This window comes from Rhinichthys klamathensis, unplaced genomic scaffold (genome assembly GCF_029890125.1).
Source record: "Rhinichthys klamathensis goyatoka isolate OS25496 unplaced genomic scaffold, OSU_Roscu_1.1 h1tg000008l_1, whole genome shotgun sequence".
Taxonomy (NCBI): domain Eukaryota; kingdom Metazoa; phylum Chordata; class Actinopteri; order Cypriniformes; family Leuciscidae; genus Rhinichthys; species Rhinichthys klamathensis.
The window spans coordinates 837,126-856,625 of record NW_026606561.1 but is presented as its reverse complement, the minus strand read 5'-3'; the positions used below and the strand labels follow the sequence as shown (position 1 = coordinate 856,625).

General features: G+C 36.9%; 1 protein-coding gene across 1 annotated transcript; it reads right to left on the bottom strand.

Annotated features, from left to right (window-relative positions):
- Nucleotides 1-323: 323 nt before the first annotated feature.
- Nucleotides 324-19,165, bottom strand: nlrp1 (NLR family pyrin domain containing 1). Its single transcript, XM_056260481.1, has 12 exons — nucleotides 18,741-19,165; nucleotides 13,854-14,015; nucleotides 12,298-12,871; nucleotides 12,025-12,099; nucleotides 11,690-11,834; nucleotides 9,637-11,380; nucleotides 9,137-9,214; nucleotides 8,940-9,014; nucleotides 7,827-8,708; nucleotides 3,971-4,400; nucleotides 2,704-2,855; nucleotides 324-1,845 (listed from the first exon to the last, which is right to left on the bottom strand). Exons 1-12 carry the CDS (start codon nucleotides 19,163-19,165, stop codon nucleotides 639-641), a joined length of 5,949 nt encoding a protein of 1,982 aa, XP_056116456.1. The 3' UTR covers nucleotides 324-638.
- Between the last annotated feature and the right edge of the window lie 335 nt (nucleotides 19,166-19,500).

Sequence of the window (19,500 nt, the reverse complement as noted above, 5' to 3'; positions counted from 1 at the left end):
GATGGCGATAACAAGTACTTTTGTTGTAAATAACACATTTTAATTTTTTTTACTGTATTTAAGCTCTTTGTACAGTTTCATTTGTTTCAGTTTAGGATGTATTGCTTTGATTATGATCACCATAGTGAATCACACAAATGTATCTTTTGATACAAGACTGCAGGTTTGTTTGTATTTATTGAATTAACATTGTTTCTACTAGTAGTTACCTTCCAGTTAGTATGAGATGTGTAATTATGACACAAATATTACTGTATTATTTTTTAGTTACATTTAGTTTATTAAAGAAGTGGTTAAACTAAAAATGTACCTAAAATGTAAAGTATGATTCAGTAAGATTAATTTACTACACAACTATATAGAAATAAAACCTGTACAGAAATATTTGCATTCATTCACCTTATTCAATGTTCTTATCAGACAAGAAAATATATTGCAGTTTTAGTAATTTGATTTTTATCTCATTTTTACAGGCAAGCAGACCATTTGCCTTTTCTTTAATTCCAACAATGAACGTGTTTTGACTAAAATAGTCAAATACTCTGTAGAGCAGTAATTTCTCCAGTTCATCACCTGTAGTTTTCATGTCATTTCACAAATCATGTAAAATACTACATGTACAGTCATCTAGAAAAAGTTTAAGAGTCCGATAAAGGCAGATGATTTAAAAGGTTGGGATTTTCTTCCAGAAGAACTGAGATGAAACTTTCCTTCACAGCAACACTGCCTTTACGCACAATGCTGCAGATCTTTCTCATGCTTCTTTCTTCGGTTGAAGTCGGGAGTGTGATTTCAGAATATATTGCCTCATGAATGATTTGCCTCTGAAGAAGGTTGTCTGCAATGGTGTTCACATTCTTAACGCTTTTGATAAGACCACTCCAATTTCTATCAAAAAATTGAGCTTTATCAAAGTTGAGAGCCACTTGTGGTGTATTGTGTTGTTGTATATTTTGAAAGCAAATAGACTCAGCTTTGTTTGGATTGATGTTGGTTAATTCTTTCCAAATTGTTGCAGTCCATACTGGTTTCTGATCATCCACACGGCTGAGAGTCATTTTGATGTCATCTTCCACAGTTTGTTTGACCTGAAAGAAGTTTGGCTCGATGTCACCTCTTAGCTTGATCTCTTTCGGTTGGACAGAAGCACCAGGAACCTCAAGACTGTGTTTTTTCATCATCTGCAGTGGGGTTTCAGGTCTTGAACACTTGATTTGATGATTTGGCTTTTCCTCTGTTTTAATTTTTTTTGCGACAACAGAATATGATGGGAAAAAATACACATGGAGAATGATGGGGTTCTTTTTTGTAATGAAGATAAGTAGATCACAGTGCATTTTCACTGATATCCCTAGTTTCATAAGTACTGTTTTAGGAGAAAAATATGGTTGAAGTATTCTGGCATGAAAACGAGTCAACTCCACAGATTCCAAGGTTATTCCCTCATTTTCAACACTGAGGAGCTTCACAGCATCTTTGAGAGAGGGGTCAGACTCTGCTAAACAGGCGTAATGAGGCAGATGGGCCTCCTCCAGTTTCCCTGAGATCACGGTCACATCGATCACTGGACCAATTCGCTCACACTGAAGCCTCTCCAGCTCTGCACTGAGGAAACGTCCATCCACTGCACGATACTGGAGAGTGACGTCACCAACACAGACCCATCGCATTCTGGTCCTGCTGCACTCGAATCGACCCGCCTGAGTGCTGATGCTGAACTTTGACCCTCCTTCATCTGTACAGACTGACGGCTCCACCTGAACCCACTGATCACAGTCGACAATGTGAACACAAGACTGACAGTGAAGATTCATTTCAGAAGGTTCAGGCGCAGAGACGTTCAGCCTAGAGAACAGAGATGATAACGATACATTAAATTACCTATGTATGAAAGATAAACACAACGGTAGCACTTTACAATACGGGTGCACTAATAAGCATTAATTCATGCTTAACTAATGCACAGATAATACTGAATTAATGTGTAACTAATGATTATCTAAGCTATTCATTAATGATTACCACATTAGGAACTAATTAAGAGTCTGTATGGTTAATGTATTAGTTCATACATGAATTGTTATTAATTATATATGTAATTGTGAATTAATTCCCTAATAACTCATTTTTTTAACTAATAGTGTTAATTAATATGTTAATTACCAGAATGAGCCAAAGCCTTGTATTTCAACTTCCAGATAATACAGGTACACTAATATGCATTAATACATGATTAATTACTTCATTGTTAGTGCAAATTCATGTGTAAATTACTACAATTACTAAATGACTAGTTAATAACGATGTGCCTCAACAAGTAAAGTCATAACATAATGATACCTTTGCAAATCATTAGCTAATGATTAATTAAAGCAGACAACTGGAAGTTGAAGTGCATAGCTTTGACTAATTGTGGTAATTAACACATTAATTTACACTATTAGTTAATAAAATATGTTATTAAGGAATTAATACACAATGACACATTGAATTAATAGCAGTTCATGTATTACTTAATCATATAGACTCTTTATTAGTTGATGATGCAGTAATCATTAATTAATGGTTTAGTTCTTCATGAATCATACATTAACTCATGATTATCTATGCATTAGTTAAACATGAATTAATGCATATTAGTGCACCCGTATTGTAAAGTGTTACCAACACAACATTTCTTTTAGAAAATAAAATTGATCTCACTTTTTCGGGTCTTTCAAAACATTTGAAAAGACTCTAGATATTCTACTTGCAGCTGTGTCTCCAGTCCTGTTCTGTGCACTGGTCAGTATCTTTACTGAATGTGCCTCTCCTTTATAAGCATGGAGAAAACCCAAATAAATAAAAAGATGCAAAATATATCACCTTATGCTTTTCATCGTTTGTAGGAAACATCTTGTTTTTGTTAGATTTGCACCAATTTGGTGACTATTTCAAAATCAGCAACTGGTGACCCTAAAATAGGGACTCTAGAGACTGCATTAAACCTAATAAACACAGTGAAAAAAAATCTGAAAGTAAATAAACAACTTTACCTCTCCCATATATCTCCTCTGTATGCCTTTTGTCTTTCAGCTGAGAGACAGATTTTTTTAAGAAAGAAAAGGGATGATGGATATTGATGTTTGGTGAACTCTACATGAAGAAGAAAAAAAATCACGAAGACAATTGCTTAGAATACACATTTTTCTGAAATAAATGTTGGCATATTTTCAATAAGAGACAAATCTGGCCAGTCAAGCACATGTTGTGGCAAAACTTCTGTTAAACATCATCACTGCGTAAGAGACAGTCAGAGTCAAATTCAATAAAAAGAAGTATTTTATTCTTGCAAGAATAGGTTCAGTCCCAAACACACAGGAGTTCAATCTGTGCAAGGAGTGACACACATGCATGAGCAGAAGGGGGGTTCTTATAGCATTTTCAAGGACCTTTCCTTCTAAGTTTACACTTTGATATGGGCTGTTATGTCTTTTAAGGGCATGACTGCAACTTTCAGGCGCCTCTCAGGGCGCCTCAGTCCCTCTCAGGCCTTAACTTAATACAGAAATGCACTGGTCAACACTGACCAGTCCATAAGGTCAAAAGGTCTCCTCCCATCTGCTCCTGAGCATCACCCCAAGGACGTACACAGACATTTTAGTTCATGTTATAGGATCATCAGGAGCCACATGGCTCAGATTCACCTAGTAAAATTTACTACTGATCAATGTAAGATTAAAATTGCACCCACACACATCGACTCTAGTGTGTAGAGTGTCTAAGAAACCACACGTGATGTAGCACGTGCAGAACGAGGCCTGGCATTGTCTTCCATTTAATCTTTTAATTAGTCATTTCAATCAGATCTTTCCAGTAGACAACCTGTTACAAGTGGGGTTCAAAGCAACTAAAGTGGCCCAGCACTGGATTCCTCACTGACTGACTGGAGTAGCCTGCAAATGTTCTTTCAGCTCTTTTCAAAACTCACCTGGCAACAAAAACCCGTTTTTCTAAACTTCTCAGCCAGTTGATCAGATAATGCATCTCGGTAATTTTGACAGTAAGGGTTCAGACACACGAGATCGGACTTGTCCTCAGTACAGACGTTACACTCCACATATTTAGAGGCAGCGTACGAACTACTTTTGCTGACAGGACGATCAACTTTTGTCTTTTCACGTCTCTCCAGCACTTTAGCCATGGTGTTTTTCCCTAAAACAGGTCTTGGAGTGAAGGTCTGTCTGCACTGAGGGCAGCTGTAGATTCTCTTCTGATCTTCTTTATTCCAGTAGTCTGTAATACAGCTCATGCAGTAACTGTGTCCACAGGGAATGGTCACTGGTTCCTTCAGTAGATCCAGACAGATTGGACAGATGACCTGATCCTCAGCCACAGAAATACTGGCTTGTGCCATTTTCCTGCAAACACAAATACACACAGTAGAACAGCCTAAATCATACAAATCTCCAGCCAAAATTCAGTGTAACAGTCGACCAATCCATCCAACAGCATTTTTACATAAAGTGAAGCTCCTAGTAAGACACTCCACATAAAAAGTGTGTCCTCTGGAAGTGGTTACTGGATATTACCAGCTATTGTATCAGACTGGATCTCAAGACATACCTGCCTCAAAAACAGAGATACACATACAGTACAAAACACAGGTTTCGGTTTCTCTCTCTGCTGAGAAATTGAAATAGCTTCCTGGTTCTGTTTTTGAGAGAAGTGTGCAAAAAAGGAGTGTTCAATGGTCTGTTCCCACCAGAGTTTCTAAATGTGAATATACTGTACAAGACCCAAGTACAAAAGCAGGATCACCCACCTCGACAAGGACCACAAGAAGTAACATTTCTCCCAGGACAAAATCTGGCGACTATGGGGCATTTAAAATGAACAAAAATTACTGTCACTATTTTCTAAACATCATGACTTACAGTAACTTCCCTTAAAACAGAATGTGCATGGGTGCAGTTCATACTTGAGAAATACATTTATACTGTATTTTAATCAGGAAGATATTTGCTGTAAAGCTACAACAGTAAGTGAGGATAAAAAATAAAAAGACCACAGATCACACTGAATGTGCTGTTACCGGTACCAGTTATGAAAAAACAATTTATGAAAAGCCAAAAAGTGCAAAATCTCAAAAATTGACAGGTGCATGAAAAAAACTGTTTTTGCTTGTAGCGTCTCACCTTAAACAATGTCTTAATTTAAGGCAGAAACAATGAGCTCATTTAAGTAATGAATACATGTTGTTAATAAAATGATTAGGATATATAGAAAATGCATGTTGATTCAAAGATTGCTTCATCTGAAGTCTTCTCTTCACAGGTAGGCCTATCATGGGCATTTGAAGGCTTCACAAGAGTCTGGATTGTAGGCTAGACATGTGGGAAATTAATGTGGGAAAAAATAAATACTCTGAACCCCAAGTGAATTTACACAAACTGAGAAAGTCAAAAAGTGGTAGGTTGTACGTGCCCTGCACTCCCCTGCTTCATGTAATTCTCAGAAATATAGTAAAATTGCACGCAAGTATACTTGACTTGGCTATTGACAAAATGTTTTGAGATATACTTAAAAGTATAATTAAGTATTCAAAGTTGGCTTGTAGTTGTGTTAAATGTTTTGAGTAGCCTATTAAATATTTTTTCACAGTTTTACATATTGTCTTATAAATTCACATTGTTTGAAAATAGTGATTTATAAAGAAAACATTTTCCTAATTCTGAGTATGTGAATTTTTTTGTATCCACTGGTACAATTTACTTCAAATCTACTTATCCCTTTCCCAGCCATTGACAGAATTATTTGAATTTTCCAGCATTTTTCCAGGAAAGAGTTAAAAGATATATATTTTTCTCACATTTGTTCGTCTTTCAGTTAAGCTCATAAATGATCAGCGATGAACGTGTGACCATGAATTTATTAATGTACTGTATCTGTAATTGAATGTTATGTAGGGACATGATGTGATACTACTTTTGTACAAACAGACTTTTAGAAAATGGTGAATTGCAATTTGCACAGCTCTTTGAGTAGCCTTAATGTTTTATGTACTTTTTGTCTTTTAACTGTTTTTAACTCTGTATATACCGTATATCTGTGATTGAATATTATATATGGACATGATATGATATCACTTTTGCACAAGCAGATTGTAGAAAATGGTGATTTGCTATTTGCACAGCTCTTAGTGTAGCCTTAATGTTTTATGTACTTTTTGCCTTTTGACTGTTTTAACCCTGTACCTCTGTTTGTCTTGTTGTAATCTGTTTGTAGCAATCTCTTTATATCCAAAACTAATTTCTCCTCGGGGAGACAAATAAAGATACTTTGACTTTTTTGAAGTATAAAAATTAATACAAACCTAAATAGTAACATATAGTATACTTAGTGCAAAAATAATATATAAATGGTATGTATGATGTTAAATTCACATAAATAAATCTTACAACTTTGTAGTATAAAACCACTAAAAGTGTACTTTTTACATAGTTATATATCTATAGTAAAAATGAAAATGTAATTGTCATCTAGTTGTATTTACTACTTTTACACTTAAAGTATACTTAAAAGTAAATTTTGATATACTAAAAAGTGGGCTAATTTCATACCAAGTAGCCTATACTACTAATACATTGATATTAGTATACTAAGTATATTATACTTAAAAAATATACTTGAACTTTAGAATAAAGTATACTAAATAAAATTAACTTGATACTTAATTTTTGTAAGGGTTAGTAAAGGACAGAACAGCCATGTTCATTTAGGGCTGTGTGTTTTATCACAGATTAAATATCACGATGAAAATCTAGAGTATTAGAAATTTCCATAAACATGGTGCAAATTTATTTTTTCAACACACTGTCTGTAAATTTACAGTCAGCCTCAAGAGGTTCAGCTAAATAGCTGATTATGTGCTGTTTTAATGTCTATCCATTTACTGTTCATTGCAGCTGATAACCATTGATAGCCATAATTTGAGACGTATAAATAAAAAAAGCTTTGTTATTATTATTATTACTACTATTTTATAACAGCCTATACGCTACTATAGTAATAATGCTATTATTATTTATGTATTTATTTGCAATGTCAGTTTACAAAAATTCAGTTTACAAAAGAACTTATTATTGGTTATTGGCATTTTGATACAGCAAAATTAATTTAGAACAAGATAGTATAAAAATAAAACCTTTAAAGTACAAAAATATTCATTGAACTTATTCAATAAACTTATCAGACAACAAAATATATTTCAGCAGTCTAGACTCTAGATGCTTTATGAGTTTTTATAGTTAAGTGGACCATCTTGAGTGTTGTCTTTGCAAATATACTATTATTAAATGAGTCATCTGCAGTTTATTTGGTCATGTATTTTTCAATTAATATTTCAGTTCAGTGCAAAAATCAATTTATCTTACACTCTACCATTAAACAGTTACATGATTTTATAATTTAGTATATCCCGGCTGTCCATTTATGCAGGTGCCAAACTTGACTAAACTATAATATATAGAGATCATTAAGAATCAGAGCGCAGCAGTTCTTCAGAGAGGTAAGGCTCTTCTTCCTGAAGAATCACAACGAATTTAACTTTTGCAATCATACCACTTGAATGCACTGTGTCACAGATCTTTCTCATGCTATCCTGACTGGTTAAATTACAGTGTGTGATTTCAGAATATAGTTCCTCATGAATTATTCTCTGCTCACGCAGTTTATCTGCAATGCTCTTCACGTTTTTAACCCTTTGAATGAGAGCCGATCTGTGTTTATCAAAAAAATTAGCTTTATCAATCACAGAATTCAGTTGCGGCTCATCTTGGACTTGCCTTTGATTTAACTGAGCAAGTTTGGCTTTCCATATTGTGGCAGTCCACACAGATTTCTTGTCCTTTTCTCTGACTAGATTCATCTGTACATCACCATCCTGATGTTGCATGATCTCAAAGAAGTTTGGATCAATATCTGTTCGAAATGAAATCCCCTCAACAGGATGAACAGAAGAGCCAGGGACCTCAAGAAGGTGTGGCGTTTTCATCTGAAATGGCCTGTTAGGTCTGGGATGGCTGATCGGATGACTTGATTTTTCATTCTGCTCAACTTTCTCTTTTGAACAAGTGTCATTCACTGGAAAAAAGTAAACGTGAAGAATGAGAGGAACTTTACAGCGCATGTAGAGAAGAAGGTTACAGTGTTCTTCCCACTGCATGAACCAGTTTATAATTAGAGTTGTAAAAGAGAAAGATGGTTGGAGTATTTTGGCATGATGACGGGTCAACTCTACAGGTTGTAAAGATATTCCTTCATCTCTTTTGCTGAGGAGCTTCACAGCATCTTTGAGAGAGGGGTCAGACTCTGCTAAACAGGCGTAATGAGGCAGATGGGCCTCCTCCAGTTTCCCTGAGATCACAGTCACATCGATCACTGGACCAATTCGCTCACACTGAAGCCTCTCCAGCTCTGCACTGAGGAAACGTCCATCCACTGCACGATACTGGAGAGTGACGTCACCAACACAGACCCATCGCATTCTGGTCCTGCTGCACTCGAATCGACCCGCCTGAGTGCTGATGCTGAACTTTGACCCTCCTTCATCTGTACAGACTGACGGCTCCACCTGAACCCACTGATCACAGTCGACAATGTGAACACAAGACTGACACACTGGGAGCGGGTGAAGATCCAGTGCAGACGGTTCAGAGACGTTCAGCCTAGAGAACAGAGATTGTATGATAAAATGAGACTGAATGTCAGATTTGTTTTATAAACTAAATTTTAAAAAGACTTAATTAGCTCAATACCCACTTAATGAAATAACAGATCAATATTTTTCAGATATTTTCAGCAATAAAAGTTCTGTACTCATTAAGTAATTTATCATTTGTTTTGTGGTTTTAATCTGCTTTAAAAAAATGAGGCATTAGAAAAAAAAAAATTCTCACAAGATTTCTCCAGGAGTGACTGACGGATCAAGCATCCATCTTGAACTCTCAGCGCTGTATTTATCCTCTTGAACTCTAGTCATAGGAGAAGATAACTTTTCAAACAATTATTTAAATTCATTTTTTTTATTATTTTTATTAGTTGTTTAAACATTTCATATGGCTGTATTGGAAGTAGGTATTTTTGTTAAAATTACTTCAGCTTTTTCAAGATTTTTGATCCACCAAGAATCTGGATCAAATCTCCAGCTTCTGGAAGGGTTTTCACTGACAAACTTGAGTCAAAAACAAATCATTTAGAAATTAAATGTTTTTCTGAATAAAACATTTAAGCCATGACATAAATATGATATTTGGGTCAATGCCAAATAAGCATGTCCAAGATAAAGGAGAAATCTCTTAAAAATGTATTTTAAAATATCTCTGTTTTAGAGATCTCATTGTTTGTTGATTTCATATGAGTTAGAACATTTCAGCAAATTTTCTGATTTAATGTATAAAAAAAATCAATTAAAAAGTAAAAACCGTGATATTTCCTGTTTTATTATTGTTGTTGTTATGTCACTGACCCTTATACCACAGAAACACTTGCAAGTAAAAGTTATTTAAGTAAAAAATATTAATTATTTGTATTTTTAGAAGAGTTTCAATCAATCATTAATTACGTTTCAAGCCTTTCTCCATGCATCACACTGACCTCAGAGTCTCACACATACAGAGTGCTGGCTGAAGAATCTTGAGTTTATCGGCTGTTAAATCACAGTACATGAGGTTCAGTTCTCTGATGTGTGGACAGATCTGAAGACAGTACAGCAGCACCCAACAGTCTGTGCTCCTCAGGGAAATACAAGACAAGTCCATGAAGCTGTGAGTTTTCAACACTTTCCTGGCAAACTCCTCATCCTGGAGCTCATACAGACAGTGGAAAACATATAGCTCACATCCATGCCATGTTGTCATTGTAAGAATCCTTTGCTTCAGTGTTTTCTTCAGTTTTCTTTTCCTCAGTTTTATGATGTGAGAAACAGTTAATTTGTTTTTTTTAAAGAGTGAGCTGATCACCTCCTCATTTAAGAGACCATAGAAGAACAGCAGAACTGATGGGATGGGATTTGATCTTCTTTCTAGAGATAGCCATTCAACTATAGTTGAGCACATCAAGTTCAACAGATCACAGACTTTCAACCAAGACTCTTCTTCACCAAGCAAGATGCAATAAAGAGCAGCAAAGAACCATTGAAGGCTGAAGTGCATGAACTTGAACACTGGTTCCCGTTTCTGTTTTCCATTAAGATCATCTTCATTCAAGAACAAACACTTGGCGGCATCTAAGCCAGTCTCGGCCACACTCTTTTCATCAAAAAAGACTTGCTGATTTTGTATTCCTCTCTTTGCCAGCTGACCCAGACTCCTCAGCATGGTGAGGACAGACTGACTCTGGCCATGTTGCTTCAGTACAGTGGATACAAAGTGCACATATATGGAGGTGGTTGTCTTTAGTTTTTTTAATATAACCTCACTATCGGTTGAGTATTTCTTTAGACAAAAACAGACCATCCAACACAGCAAAGGCACAGAGCAAGTAGTCAAGAGGGTTTCATTTGCTTTCAAACTCTCATGTGTTTTCCTGAAGAGTTGCTCATCCTGAAAGAACTTGTGGAAGTACTCCTGCACCCCTCTCTCAGAGAAGCCCACAATCTCAGTGAAACGCTGAGGTCCTTTGAGGAGATTCATCACTGCATCGTCAGCTATAGATCTCATAGTTACCAGCATGAATGATTCAGGCAGCAAGACTCCCCTCAACAGGTTCCTAAGAACACCCATAGGTGGCGCTCTCTTAGATGGATAAGTGTGTGGTATGAAATGAATGAATGAACAAGATACATACTCATCCATTCCATCAATGAGGAAGAGGACTTTCTCTGGTGTTAAGTCTAGTATCTGTGAGATATGATCTGATGTTAAACTGCAACTCCAGCTTAAGAGCTCATTCAAGCTCATCTCCTCAGAAATACACTTCAGCTCGTCACTCTTCAACAGAAAAACCACATCAAAGTTTTCAGAGTAAAGTTCTCCAGATGCCCAGTCCAACATGATCTTCTGTAACATGAAGGATTTACCTCTTCCAGAATCACCACTGAGAATCACAGTTTTCGGTGTGTTTCCGTCACTGTCGGGACTGAACAACTGGTCTATTCTGATGCTGTGATTCTTGTCATTTGATAACATTTGAGATGATGTTTTTATTCCAGAAGCGTGAGGAGACCTCCCACGTTCACAATAGTATTTCTCATTCTGCTCTTTGCTCCTCTGAATGATCACTGGTTCAGTGTAACGGGTGGCCAGTTCCACACGTTCATCAGATAGAGGGTTATATTCTGTCACAAACTTGTATCTGTCAATGACTGTTGTCCTGTTTTGAAGATTCATGCTGCTCCAATCTACATAAAAAAATACAACAGGGAAAATAGGTGTGCTAAAAGCTGTTACCCGTGAGGCGTAATAAGTAAAAGGAAGTTGTTGAGTGCATATGTTGCACACTCCCTTTTCAAGCAACAATCCTAAACATACTTTGTAAATAGAAAAATCTGATGCAACAAAAATAAAAAATAAACGCTTTAACTGACACTTTCATGACTAGTTATTTATGTAGTTATTTGTGAACTGTGAAGCCTTATTGTGTGTTTTAACATAGTATTGTACAATTCGAAACTTCTTTCTATATGTAAATAAACAATTAACAACTTTACCCTTTCCATAAATCTTCTCTTTTTGCCATCTATCTTGTTTCTCTTTCAGCTGAGAGGCAGATTTTTGTGCATCAAAAGAGAGGGGATAACTGACAGTGATGCTTGGTGAGTCCGGTCCAAAAGGGTAAAAGAGAGGCTGGAAACTCTACATGAAGACAATAATTCACAATAACAATCTGCTTCAGAGATACATTAATACATATAATTATTTTGGAATATCATATATAAAACATAAATTAACATTTATAATGAGTCCTTTCACTTAGATCTTTCCAGTACCTCTGACTGACTGGAGTAGTTCTGGAACTCATCTTTCAGCTCTTTTCAAAACTCACCAGGTCAGAAGAACAAGCTCCTCTTAAACGCAGCACCCCCATCCTTTTCTCCTGGATTCTGCCATGGAATTGTCTCTGTGTGGAACAATGTAGGTTTTAATCAGCTATGACAAAATCGCCCAAATTTATGGACAGTGAGCAAAAAAATTCAGCCATAGACTACAGTTGGTCTTTACTTTCTAGAAATATGATAGAAGATCATAGTTTTAATATAATAAAAGTTATCAAAAATAATGACAAACATCATGTTCAGGTGTTCAGGTCATATCATACCAGTTGCACACTCCTCTCTGCTTCAGCTGATCTAATGTCATGGTTTTTGTGCTTGCCTATTATACACAGGTAACAGATATACTGCTGGTCAGTCCAACAGAAATATTCCAGCAGTTTATTATGTTGAGAACAGATCATCTCCTGCAGTCGTCCTGTGACATCTGTCATAAAGTGTCTCTCATCTTGAAAGAAACTGTCATGTTCTTTGAGGTGATTTTGGCAAAAAGATATCCGACACTCCAGACAAGACTTGATGGCTTTGTTTTTATCCAAAGTACAGACGTCACACTCACACCAAACAGTACGAGTAGCTTGTAGTTTTGTCGTCTTGAGTTTCTCCAGCACTTTAGCCAGCTTGGTGTTTTTACCTAAACGTCTTGGAGTGAAGGTCTGTCTACACTGAGGGCAGCTGTGGAATCTCTTCTGATCTTCTTTATTCCAATAGTCTGTAATACAGCTCATACAGTAACTGTGTCCACAAGGAATGGTCACTGGTTCCTTCAGTAGATCCAGACAGATTGGACAGATGACCTGATCCTCCTCAACCCATGAAAAACTGGCTTCTGCCATTTTCCTGCAAACACAAATACACACAACAGAACAAAAACAGCCTAAACAGCTCAACAATCAACCATTCCAGCTAACACGCTTTAGCTAAAAGTTTCAGTAAGACACTCCCTGCAAAACGTGTTCAGTCACTGGGTGTTTCCAGAAATGGTTTTCTTAAGACCTGGGCAAAATAGGTGTGTCCAAGGACTGAAGGTTTGACATGTTAATTTTAGAAGATTGTCTCTGGTAGATGGTAAATGGACTGCATTTATATAGCGCTTTCACAGACCCAATGGCCACCAAAGCGCTTTACATTTTTGCCTCACATTCACCCATTCATACACTCATTCATACACCGACGGCGGTGTCAGCCATGCAAGGCGCCATCCAGCTTGTCGGGAGCAGCTGGGGTTAGGTGTCTTGCTCATAGACACCTCGACACTTGGTCAGGTGGAACCAGGGATTGAACCACCAACGGTTCCGGTTTGTAGACAACCTACATGAACCACTGAGCCACTGCCGCCCCAGATGCCGTAACTCCATTCTTTCTCTATTGACAATTGATGATTTTGAATATGTGTGTGTGTGTGACGTACATTGTATCCAACCCTTCACATAAACATTCTTACAATGTACATCAACTTCTGGGCCCATTCATAAAAAATCTTAATGCAAAGAGTTGCTCCTAGTGACAAAATTCTAAGAAAATTCTTAGAAATGAGGGCGTTTACTCTTAAAATTAAATACAAAATCCTAGTAAAGAAAAAAGTCATTCAGAAAGCATCTTAACCCTTAAAAGAGATCGTAAGGTCAAAATTGTTAGTAGCCTACGGACGAGGACTATTAAGAGTCTTAAGAGTTTCTTTAGCAGAGGAGAAAAGGGCAGAAAGATGAAGAGGGAGAAGAAATGGGTTGCAGACAATGGATGACAGTGAGTTAATAAGACGCTATAGATTAGATCGTGCAGGGATCATGTTTGTGACTGATCTTATTAGAGACACGCTAACATCTCTGACAGCGCAGAAATGCCATAGCACCAGAAATGAAAGAAATCACCATCTAGCTCTCTTCGCAACAACACAGACACAGGTCGTTCTTTGAAACGGGCGTTTATTGCTGTGGGCACGTCTGGTCTCTGATACATCCACGGTTTGTTCACGCCGTGAGAACTACATGAACACAATACACAATACAAATGCATTATACAGTATAGCTTTGCGAATGAAAATACAAACAACAGTTTAATAAAGACGATGTGGTAAATACCTCATTGGCCGCTTGTTGTGAAAAGAGGTTATTAAATCCTTTAAAGTCCCTTTAACTGTCTGCATTGACTTCAGACATCGACATGTGCAACTTTTAATGCAGTTTAACAGTCTCGTAGCCATCTGCTCCGCTGGAACTCAAAACAGTGCGCCGACAAAACCATTGTAGCGGTAACACAAACAGAGACAGTTCCGGGACAAATCGTAAACACATAAAATGGACTAAATACACTGTTAACCACGTCTTATTCAGCTGCCTATTTTACCTTTTAGTCAATCAAAAGATTGTGTCATACATAGCAACGGGGTCAGCCGTCAAGTTTCAATCCCTTACAAGCCTATGTATGGAGGAGTGATCCAGCTCTCAGATTTAATCAAAAATATTTTAATTTATGTTCCGGAGATGAACGAAAGTCTTACAGGGTTGGAACAACATGAGGGTGAGTAATTAATTATCTTAGTCAGTATACTGAAAGATTTTTGGGTGAACTATCCCATGGTGACTTCAAATGAAAAACATTTATCAGTAAGAACTTTCGTACATGTTTGAAAGAAATAAAGTCAACTGGTTACAGTGGCGTAGACAGGGGAGGGGCCATGGGGGCACTGGCCCCTCCTGAAAACTGATTGGCCCCCCAGTGTGCCCCCACCCTTCTACTTGTCTGTCACTCAAAAATTCAAATCATAATCTTTCAGTTTGTAGTAGAATAATTCATGATTCCGCGTCGCGAGAATAGCGAATAGCGATTTCTTTTTCCTTTTTTTTTTTTACCCAGCGCCAATATTTTTTTACACGCGCCCGTGTTCTCTGATTTGTTACTTAGACTTGAGTGAACTAACATTCAGCCAATCACAGCGCGAAGCATCTATTGGGCGCGTCTGCCATGTGCTTCAAATCTCTTGTTGCTCTTGCGAATTTTCGTCTTCGTTTAGTTGCAGTTTGGCCGTCTAATGTATTCCATGCATGCACCCCAGAAAAAAGCAGAGGACGATTACATCATTTTTTTGACACACACTGTAAGTATAATGTGTTACAGTATGTCGCGATGACATGAATCACACGTAAAGTTTCCTTGTTGTGATTTAACCTACTGTAACGCAGTAAGACGTGTAAGACAACAGAACCCGAATGGACCTGATCGCGCCGGATTGTGCCGAGTGAGTGTTAAATGCTCTCCTACTTGTTGCTTTGGATAAAAGCGTCTGTTAAATGAGACATAACAGATTATTCCCAGCAGGCACACAATGTCATAAGACGTTGATATTTGGTTAAATTTTAGTTGCGACGTCGGGTGACCAAAATTCAATGTAAATTCAACATCTAATGTCAATGTTAAATTGATGTCCAATACCGAATCCTTTTATTTAGGTTTTATTGATATATTTTATAAAATGTCTATTGTATAAAATTACTGTAGGCTAGATGTAATCTACTACTCATTGAACACTTTTTTTGTCCAACTGTTAAGAAGTAACGTTAAGATAAAAGTTATTGTTCAAGTGTAGTTTAACTGAAATATTGTAAATATCATAAAATATCTTTATTTCATAAAAATAAAGTATAGATGTCCACAGTTGTCTGAAAGTCCCAAGTCCTGCAATATTTTTTTTTATTTCGAGCATGATTTCACAAAAATAGGTTGCTGTAAGCTATCATGGCAGGTTCCCAAAATTGGCACTAGGGTGCTGTAAAATGCCAATTGCTATTCCATCTAGAATTTATTATTATGAACATCACCTTTCAGTCCCTCCAGAAAAACGCGATTATGCGATCGCATGATTCAATGCATAATCAGCTAAGGCTGCATATTTATGCGGGGGCATTTTTTCAAACACGCCGCACTTTTGCCGTATAAATTGCCGATTTCCACGCAAAATATGCGGGGCTTGTATGATTTCATAATCCCCGCATTTTTGTTGCAAAAAAGAAAGTCACATATCTTAGCAGAAAAATGTTGCGTTTACTTCACACAAGAGCAGCCATTTCCCCCTGTTGCCATGGGAACGTTATGAAGTGACGTAATTACGCGACATGAACATCATTGAAATTCATAAATTCATATACATTTTTTCATATTTTATTTATTCATTTTTACAGAAGTTGTAGCATTTTCCTTTTGTAAAGCTACAGAACTTGTTTGACTCATCAATGTTTTGTAAGTTTGAGCCATGTGTTTATTAAGGTCTGAAATAAAACAAAATGAAATATTCCAGCACTTTCTGTGATGTAGTATGTTTGCTTATCATAGGAAGTAATAAGAAATAGCTCTTTACATTAAGATAGTAGCCCAGTGAGAACAGGGTGTTGGGGAATCACTTTTTCTCTCTTTTTCATCAAACCGCAGTTTTTGCAAGTTCCCGCAATTTTATCACAAAAAATTGCATAAATATCCTGCATATTCCATCGCCGCATAATCAAGGATTTAAAAAAGATTTATTATATACAATTTTATTACAGTTAGCCTATATGAATTCATTAATTGTGTATTTATTATATGAATGATTAATATAATTATGCATTTATATAAACAAGGCTGTTCTATTATTATTTGTGAGTTGTACACTAATACATTGGATTATTTTATTTGTTACAGTTTTTCTTTCACTTTTGTAAAGTGAAAAGTTAATATAAATTGTATTTTATTGTTTTGATTTAGACCAGTGAATAACTGCTATTAAAAGATAATAGGGTATCACTGTGTATTGCTGATTTTAAAGCTTACTGAACTTGAAATGATTTGGATATCTACAGTTCTATATAAATACACAACATAAGAATGGCCCCCCTGTAATAATTGTGGCCCCTCTTGTGCCCCCCAGTTGAAAAAATCCTAGAATCGCCCCTGACTGGTTAGCAATAAGTAAAGTTGGTAAAACCTTTGTGGAGTTGTTAAGCATTCTCTGTCTGCAGAGAACTCGAGAGATTTGTAATGTCTTCTTTTATCTTCAGTTGATTTCAGGCTGTGGCTGGAAGTCAGTTATTTCCGTTCTTGTTTCTCTTTCCTTCAGTGATTCTGCTTGTTAAAGGGATAGTTCACTTTTAAATTAATTTCTGGTATGATTTAGCTTACCTCAAGGGCTCCTGTTTGTTTTCTCACACAAACCGCTCGTTTCGTGTCTTAGGCCATCAATGTGTACTTACATTTACAAGTCATTAAATCATGTTTATTGTTTAATTTGGACTTCTCTGTGCATGCTCTTTGAGGTGGTGACCATAGACTGACAGACAAGAACGGTTTGACCTTAAAATATCAAAATTAAAACTACTGCGGAAACAAAGACACCTGCATCTTGGATGCCCTTGAGTTTTCACAGATAAAACATACCAAAAATTAATTTCAAAGTTAACTATCCCTTTAACAGGGTTTCAAATGATTTAGGAAAATCATAATAACCTTCAAATTATGTTCTAACATTAAGGAAACTGGACATTTTAATGTTCTTGGAATGTTACAAATCAAGGTTCCAATGATGTTGCAAAAATTAACATCAAGACTAACATCAAGAAAACTGGACCTTTTAACGTTTCCGTAACCAACAGTGAACGTTTGGAAAACAAAAAATTGTTAGCTGGGGATACAAACAAAACTTACAGAGCCAACAGACCCGTTTCCAGAATCAAAATATTGAGTGTGCTTCTGAAATTAGTGAGGTTGGTGCAGATGTAATGTGTAAGCAACGGCTAGTCAAGGCAAGTCAAGTTAATTTATATAGCACATTTCATACACAATGGTAATTCAATGTGCTTTACATAATTTTTTTTTTTTTTAAGAATCACAAAACAATGCTCAATTCCTGCCTGATCACGAAGTTTCGTGGCATCTTACACCATCTCAGAGTCAGACAGCTGCCTTCTAAAAATCCGCATGCTAGGAAACACTTTGAAAAACTTCAGATGTCAGTGGAGAAAAGCATAGTTCAAGGGTTAGTTCACCCAAAAATGAAAACTCTGTCAGTAATTACTCACCCTCATGTTGTTCCAACCCCGTAAGACTTTCGTTCATCTTCGGAACACAAATTAAGATATTTTTGATTAAATCTGAGAGCTGTCTCATTCCCCAGGCTTCTATGTAATGGAAACTTGCCGGCCCAGAAAGTTAGTAAAAACATTGTTAAAATAGTCCAAGTGACTACAGTGGCTCAACCATAAGTTTATTAAGCGGCGAGAATTCGCGAGAATTTTTTGCACACACAAAGTATTTTCGTCGTTGATAAACTTAAGGTTTAGCCACTGTAGTCACTTGGACTATTTTAAACATTGTCTTTACTAACTTTCTGGGCCGGCAAGTTTCAATTACAGAGAAGCCTATGGAGGAGTGATCCAGCTCTCAGATTTCATCAAAAATATCCTAATTTGTGTTCCAAAGAGTAATTACTGACAGAGTTTTCATTTTTGGGTGAACTAACCCTTTAATCATAACATCATAATATACATCATATACATAATTCACCCGCTTTATTGCTAAATGTACCCGATTTTTCAAATCAACAGAAAAGCATATTAAAAATAACCCTTAGACACACACAGGGGGACTTTAAACAAAAGACTTTAAAAAAGAAAATTCATCATTTTTTGTATTCCCTCATTTTCGAGCAGCTGCCCTTTTCACTTTTTTGGTTGCTGGGTACTTCTTCGCTTTCTTGGGTGCAGAGGTCTTAGCTTTTTTGGATGCAGGTTTCTTCTTCGTTTTCTTGGGTCCTGGGGTCTTCACTTTCTTGGGTCCTGGGGTCTTCACTCTCTTGGGTCCTGGGGTCTTCACTTTCTTGGGTCCTGGGGTCTTCACTTTCTTGGGTCCTGGGGTCTTCACTCTCTTGGGTCCTGGGGTCTTCACTTTCTTGGGTCCTGGGGTCTTCACTTTCTTGGGTCGTGGGGTCTTCACTTTCTTGGGTCCTGGGGTCTTCACTTTCTTGGGTCCTGGGGTCTTCACTCTCTTGGGTCCTGGGGTCTTCACTTTCTTGGGTCCTGGGGTCTTCACTTTCTTGGGTCGTGGGGTCTTCACTTTCTTGGGTGCTGGGGTCTTCACTTTTTTGGGTGCTTGGGTCTTCCATTCCATTTTGTTCAATTTTGGAATAATGCTTATGTTATTAGAAGGTCTTGTTTCTATCATCAGCAACATAAAGCACAAAAAATATATATTTAAGTGATGTCCACAAATACATACACATTGGCCCTCATTTATCATTCTTGCGTAGAAACGGGCGTATATGTTGGCGTTAGATTATGCTTACACTCCTCTCACCGCCTGATTTATGAAGCTGTGCGTACCTTTGAAATTCAGGTGTACGCAATACCTGCCCTTGATAAATCCCGCGGCTGAAAACGATCGTCATTAGAATAGCACGCCCCTATATATTCAAGTCTCTGCTTCCCCCACGCCCTCATTTTACG

What these genes read in the sequence shown, in the direction of transcription:
- nlrp1 (XM_056260481.1), bottom strand. Translation starts at nt 19,165, where the DNA reads ATGGAATGGAAGACCCAAGCACCCAAAAAAGTGAAGACCCCAGCACCC. An exon ending in GTCACTCCTGGAGAAATCTT is followed by an intron (nt 8,709 to 8,939) that starts GTGAGAATTTTT and finishes TCTGTTCTCTAG; the next exon opens with GCTGAACGTCTCTGAACCGT. An exon ending in CTTGCTCAGTTAAATCAAAG is followed by an intron (nt 4,401 to 7,826) that starts GCAAGTCCAAGA and finishes TTGTGTTTGCAG; the next exon opens with GAAAATGGCACAAGCCAGTA.